The sequence below is a fragment of the Cystoisospora suis genome (assembly GCF_002600585.1).
Source record: "Cystoisospora suis strain Wien I chromosome Unknown contig_9379, whole genome shotgun sequence".
NCBI lineage: Eukaryota > Apicomplexa > Conoidasida > Eucoccidiorida > Sarcocystidae > Cystoisospora > Cystoisospora suis.
The window spans coordinates 2965-10007 of record NW_027162154.1 but is presented as its reverse complement, the minus strand read 5'-3'; the positions used below and the strand labels follow the sequence as shown (position 1 = coordinate 10007).

General features: G+C 45.5%; 1 protein-coding gene across 1 annotated transcript; it reads right to left on the bottom strand.

Moving 5' to 3' along the window:
- Positions 1–924: 924 nt before the first annotated feature.
- CSUI_011027 (wd-40 repeat) lies at positions 925–5192 on the bottom strand (the record flags this gene model as incomplete). The annotated part of the gene is made up of 4 exons (XM_068071128.1): positions 5107–5192; positions 3290–4401; positions 1905–2405; positions 925–1023 (listed from the first exon to the last, which is right to left on the bottom strand). Coding segments are annotated over exons 2-4 (711 nt in total), but the record flags the coding sequence as incomplete, so codon positions are not given.
- Between the last annotated feature and the right edge of the window lie 1851 nt (positions 5193–7043).

Here is a 7043-nt window from a genome sequence, read left to right as displayed (position 1 = left end):
TCTATCTATCTATCTATCAATCTATCTATCTATCTAACTATATCTATCTATCTATCTTTCAGCTATCTGTCTTGAATCGACCTGTCTGTATGTGTGTGGCGATAGAAAACGGCGTGTATAGATTACATGTGTATTACTATCTTGAGAGTTCGTCACACAACTCTGACGAAACCATAAGGCTTGGTACTTACAGAGAAGAAAAAAGTCAAATCGCCGTGATAGATATTTGAAAAGAGGAGAGAATGAAAGAAAGAGAGCGTAAGCAGAAAGCTACTGCACTATACATATACATAAACGTCTATATACATGAGGATACGTATGAATATCTAGAGTGCTGCTGCGTCTCCTCCCCAGCTTGTATGAGTCTTCTCACACCAAATGAATGGATTCTACATATCGGTAGGTTTATCCATTCCTCTATACACCTACAGAACACGTACGTATGCTGAAGTGGACTCGATCGACCAATATATATATATATATATACATATATGTGTACACTCATGAGTCGATACAAGCATCGGTAGTCACACATAGTCAATAGGCCAAACTCTCGTGCCTGTACACCCCACGTGAAGACCTCCGCTCTGCTTTTACCTTGTTTAGAAAAGAGAAGAATTAGGGAACCTCCTTTCCTAACAACTGTAGCTTTCTATCTCCAATAGACATAGGAAGCAAGAAAACATGCTCTTTCCTCTACGAACCAACAGAAGTCTGCCCTATAGCCTAGCGACAGGCACCTACTTGCCTATGACTACATTCACATCCTCTCCGGCGTACATACAGCATCTGCGTCAATAGATGTCTAGACGAGATAGACACATACGTATATACATAACATATGAAATAAGATAGAACTTTTATCGTGATCGGACGGAGGAAATCGATGCAGTGGAAGCAGTAGTTGTGGCACGTCGAGACGTACCACCGGCCTGAAGCATCAAAGACAACGTCGTTGATAGCTGCTGTATGGGCTTTCAGTTGGCGCTCGAACTTGCCCTCCGACCTCATAATGTGAAAGAACTGCATGCATGCATACAAAAGACAGGAGAAGAATTGTAGGTAGCTGTAAGAAGAATCAGAACAACCCCGTATATGTAGACAAGGTAAGAAAAACCAGGAGAAGGCGCCCGAGTGATAAGAAAGAAACACCTTCCCCTCCTCACACTATCGCCTTCTAGACGCATGCAGTCAGGAGACTGGGTGCAGTCACGCGGCAACATTCCTATCTTCCTCATGGGGAACCACGAATGACTAAACAGAAGTCTGTACGTTCTCCCTTGTCAATCCGGTCTTCAGGAAACATCTTCTTGGGAGAACTGTGTATGTACAAGGAAAAAGAACAGACAGGGGTAAAGTCTCTGATGATTCTGATAGGCAAGCATGCGCCTCGATCGAAAATACGTATTCCTACACACATATTCATACACATTTCTACATAGTCACACATACAAATACTCATACATACATCCACTCATACGTACATCCATATATATATATATACTTATTTATACACACATACATATCCATACAAACAGATTCATACAGGGTGAGACCTTGACATGCCCTTCTTTGCTCTTCCTTGGCCTTCACTACTTCATGGCACCCCGCGCAAACAGAGAAAACGACAGAGAGGAAATGAAGAAGAAAAGAAAGAAAGAAAAAGGCGAGACTATTCGAGCGCCATAGATCACCGGTATATTTCCTTAAGCTTTCTCTTCCACACTTCTTCTCCCTCCCCTACGAGGCCAAGAGCCTCCATCGTCTCCTCTACTTACGTACTGTCTTCTACGTCTACAAGACAGAGAAACACAGAGAAAGAGACAGAACAGACTAAATACTCCAAATTGCATGTTTTCCTGACCTCTGTATGCACACCATCTTCTTCTTCTTCTCTTCCTTACTCTGAGGACTCCGTCATCCGCAGCTGTGACAAGCTGAGAGATGAAGGGATGTACAGCCAAGGCATTCACAGGTAACCTCTGTTGACCTCCTAGTGTATATACAGCTGGAGCAATAGGGAGAACAAAGGCGTCTCCTCCACCTCTCCCTCCTTCGCTTGTATTCTCTCCTCCTCCTGCATGCATCGACGTCCCAACCTTCTTGAGTCCCCCTCCTCCTCCCCCTGCTAAATCTCCTTCACCGGAAGCTGTCCTACCAGCCGACGCGGCCATGAGAACAGCAAGTTGATGATCCTTCTGCTGGATTTGGTTTTGAAGAGTCGTGACTTTAGCTTGAAGACGGGCTGTGGCGCCCCAGCGCCGAGGTAAGAGATCTGCATCGATCTCTAGAGGCGAGGAAGACAAGCTAATGCCAGCCGGACCACCGCTGCCTGAGAGGAGAGATCTACCCGCTGTAGAACCTCCCGCAGTTGAACCCCCCCCGCTCGTTGTGGGAGAGACATTCTGAATGAGAGAGAAGAAACAGAAGAGGGAAAGAAGGAGAAACAGAGGAAGTTCAAGGAAGGTCCTGTCAGAGAGTTGTAGAAATCCTGTCTACATGAATGACTGAGAGATATAGACAGATGAATACGTAGAGAGGTAGACACACTACGATAGAGGAAAAGAGTCTGCTGAGAGAGAAGGCTAAGAAGGGATGTAGGCGTAGCTATCTTGGAGGGAAGGGAGAGAGAGAGAGAGAACGACCGGGCGACTTCAAGGATGTGCGGGAGAGAAGAAACACAGGGATACAAGAGGGAGAACAGAAGTCCATTACAAAGAGAAGCTGGGGCGTCGTTGAAGAGGGTCCATGACATAAAACATACACATAGAGAGAGATAGACATATCTAGAAGATTCGGTCGAAAGGGGTACAGACACAACAGAAGACGAGAGGAGTAAGGAAATTCTGTGGGGTGTAAGCCATCCCTCCCACTACTGACCTGGGAGGAGAGAGACAAGCTCCAGCTATAGGAACAGCACATGAACGCAGTGATCCAAAGACTTACCTCTATGTGTATCTAGCTAGCTACACAGTAGGAGTACATCTTTGAGTGCTTTACATGGATAGACATATATATGTAGGTATATACATATATGTATATATAAGGAGATAGATGATTACATACATATGTGTGTGGCATAGGAAAGACTTGAACATGGAGGATAGACAGTAGATGTATATACACCCGGATCTACAGAGGGACACAGAATGGCCCTGTCATAGTAACGTCAAAACAATGTGTGAGTCTCCACAGCCTCACGTAACCGACAAAGATACACACCCCGCCCTCGGTACTTGAAGTCGCTCCCCTCTGAAGCGCAGCCCTATATGCGAGTGTCTCTACGCACCTGTAGATGAGCCTCTTCTTGAAAGACTTTAGCTGTCTCGGGGAAGCGCTTCTGAAGGTAAAGAAGGACAGCTAGATGAAGCTGCTCCTCCTGACGCTCCCGGAGAGACATGAGAGATGAGAAGGAGGAAGACGAGAAAGAGAAGAAGAGAACAAGGAACGTTGACGCGAAAGACCCGACACACTCCTCAGGAACAAAAGGCAATGAAAGAGGAGACAACCCTTGAGAATAAGCTAATTTAGTGAACAGGAGGAGTCCATGAGCGCATGCAATGAAACAAGATAGAAGAAGTGAGAAAAATACATGGAGGTCACATGATTAGGAGCCGGGCAATCAAATCTCCCCCCCTGTCAAAAAAGAAAGGACATCTTCCTCTTTGCTGCTGAAGAGATTGAGAATTCGATGACAAGCAAGAGAAGCGAAACTAAGACTTGTAAGAAGAGAGAAGAGAAAGGAATTGCAACGAGATAGAAGACTATCTATTTCAGGGAGCCTCTGTAGAAAGACGTAGAAACTGGTTGACGGTCTAAACGCTAGAGAGACTCTTGAGAAATGAGAAGAGGAACGAAGAAGAGATAGGCAGACTCTATACGTACGAAGAAATAGAGATGAGAAGAAAGGGGCTTTCTTGCTCTAACGTCGGGTGTGAAAGGTCGAGTGAGAGGGAAAGACGTTCCCGGCAGAACTGTTGATTTACAGTGAATTCCTGGTGGATCCTATCAAACCATCTCCCCTCCTCTTTGGAGACGTGTGTTCATGTGAAAACGAAGGCGGGGAGAGAAAGAAGAGGAGAAGAAGACAAAAAGAAAGAAGATAGCGGCGGGGAAACACCCAGGTTACAGATAGAAATGGGGCTGGAGAAAAGAAGGAGTCGACAAAAAGCCGAAGAGTCACCCCTCGAACAGACAGACGCCCTGGGGAAACGGGGGAAAGGGGGAGAAAAGAAGGAAACAGCGGGAGACTATAGAGAAGTCAGGAAAAGATGTTGTGGAGAGAGGAGAAAGAATGGAAAATTATGGATGAGTAGCGAAGCGAAGACTCCAAAACATCTCTCGAATGTGTGGCCGCGCCATCTTTTCTCCGGGATCGCGAAACGCACATTTCCTTGCCCTCTGAGAAATGACAGAAGAATAAGAAAAGAGAAAGAATGGTTTTCTTTCGAATCTGTCCTATTCAAAATGCTCGCGGAAAGAAGGACAGACAGACAGTTTGGACACATGACAGATGAAGAAGCCGTTCTCCATGATGCTGATGCATGAAGCCCTCCCTACTGAGCTCGATGTGGAGAAGTAAAAAGTCGGGAAAAAGCAGGAGAAAGATGAAAGAGAGGGAGGTGGAAGAAAGAAAGGATGGACCTCTTTCTTTCTGACGAAACACGTACACAATGGATGGTAATTCAAATTTGACGTTTCCTTTCATTCCTTCAGGAAAAAGAAAGAGAAGCCAACTGCAAAGTAGATAGGCTTAATGAACAACGAAGCCACCCAACAGCGTGAAACGCGGCGGGAAAAGAAGGGAAAGATGAAAGAAGGCGACAGCCCCTACTCTCCCCGACAGTCGAGGGGCTTTTCTTTGCATGCATGACAAGTACATCACTTTCAGTTCTCAGGAACTTCTACTCTCCCTCTCTTTTTTCTCTTCTGCTTCTGCAGATCTTTCCCTAGAAAACACCAAGAAAGCTAAGGCCGACCGGAATACATTCGTTAAGAATCATGTATGGGCTAGGGTGCCAAGAGGCGTGTGTGGTACTCTAGGCATCCATCGACCGCAGCTGAAGACTCTTCCAGACACGGTTCGCACAAACCCTGGCGACATACCCATCAGTAGCTTCTTGTTTTGCTGTCGTTAGACGGAAGCAGATAGATAAGAGATGACTCGCTGTCTTTTCCCGTCTCTTCAGAACTGCAGGATATTCTTCTCGATTCTTGGGGCTTTGTAGAAGAGATCGGAAAAGGGGACTTCTCTTTGATGGTTCATGGCGCCGTTGACTCCAGAAACAGTTAGATTTGAATAGCACCAGAGCGATACAACACTTCAAACTGATATATGAATGCTTTATCCACTGGACCGCCCCTCGTTCTTTTGTCCCTTGTAGAGAGCGCAAAAGACCTTCTGCCCTCTACAATCTCTCGCTAAGAACCGAGATAGGTGATGCTCGGATGAAAGGAGAGATGATTTGGGTGGAAAGAAGAAACTCTCGCATAAAGAGAGTCTGTCTGGTACTGTCGTCTCTTCCTGTTGGTTTGGAGGTTAGTCGACACACCGGCGTCCTGAAAACCGAGAAAATTCTTCTGTTTGCCTTTGGTCACGTTCAATAGAAAGAGAGAGAGAGTGGAGATAGGAGGTTGGATAGAACGCAAGAAGAAAGTAATTCTTTCGCGCCACTTATCACCCTTGCCCCCCCTACCATCGGAGAGAAAGTGCAGAGGAAAGGACAGTCAGTCACATTCCTCCACACTAACGCAGTCTTCTCTTGTATACTCAACACTCGAGAGTCCTTCCCCAAGAAGAAGACCACAAGAAGGAATCTAGAAAGGGGAATTCGCGAAACAAACAAGAAGCTGCTGTGAGATTATTCATGTCGTTTCTGTCCTCTCCGTTTCGTTTGTCGTTCTTTTTGGGGTTTACGGGAAGAGTTTAGCGCTGGAATCGAGTCTACTATCTGAATCCTGCGTCCTTCCCATGTTTCCTTTGTACTGACATGCAGCCTCGGCGACAAGAAAGAAAGAAAGAGAGTTGACTCGTTCCCTCACGAAGCATAAGAACTGTATCGACTATGATCTCTCTGCTTCTTCTTCTTCCTGCGAATTCTCACCATCTCTATCGTTCTGTTTGGCCTTTCAACGCGCTTCCGAAGAAAGAAGCATATACGGACGAGACGAGATTGTTTCTGCCTTAGGAAACGACTAGTACCGGCGTGTCCGACTTCTACCAACGTGATCTCCTCTTTCCCTAGCCTACCTGAAGCCAACAGTTCTCTAGGCCGGCGATTTCTATCCATCCATGCTAGCAACAACATTATGGAGTGCTTTCTCTCATGTAGAGCTCTAGAAGAAGCAGAGGTGTGAATGATCAACAGACTTCAGACTATGTGGTTGGGAGACGTGCCCTTACATCTCTTGACACCTACAGAAGGCTCCTGTCTTTCGTTGGATGGTATCGATTGTCCTCTAGCCATACAGAAGAAAGCAAAGAGTGTTTCTAAACATACAGCCTCTCCTTTTAGGCCTAGGGTTTTCCGGCAAGTCAGCCTGGTACATAACATAGATACATGTGCCTTCTTGAATCCTCAGCTGTACATACACCGCAACACGTAAAATGAAGACAAAAGACCTTTTCTTTCCTTCGTCAAAACGTTTCTTCGAAGTAACCGCCTGACAAGACAAGAACGAGGGAAACAGTATCAAAGAAGTACCACACATACACTCCACCTCTCTAACTATTTACCTTCTACTCAGCGACCTATGTCTCGTTACATGCAACACCTGTGTATATCTATGTATATGCAAGTGTGTCTCTCCGTGTTTGTTCTCTTGCCACGCCTTTTTCTCATCCTCTTCTTTGTGATGCGTCTCCCCCCCCATCTTGCAGAAAGAAAAGATTTCTCGACTTTTCAGTAGAAAGCATGTGTATCTCTCTCTCTTCTTGTCTTTGAGGGAGATTCTCAAGGCAAGGAAGTAACTCCATTTAACAGCTTCAGTTTGTGACAAGATATCTTGAAGACATGGAAAAAGACAGGTAGTACTTATTACAT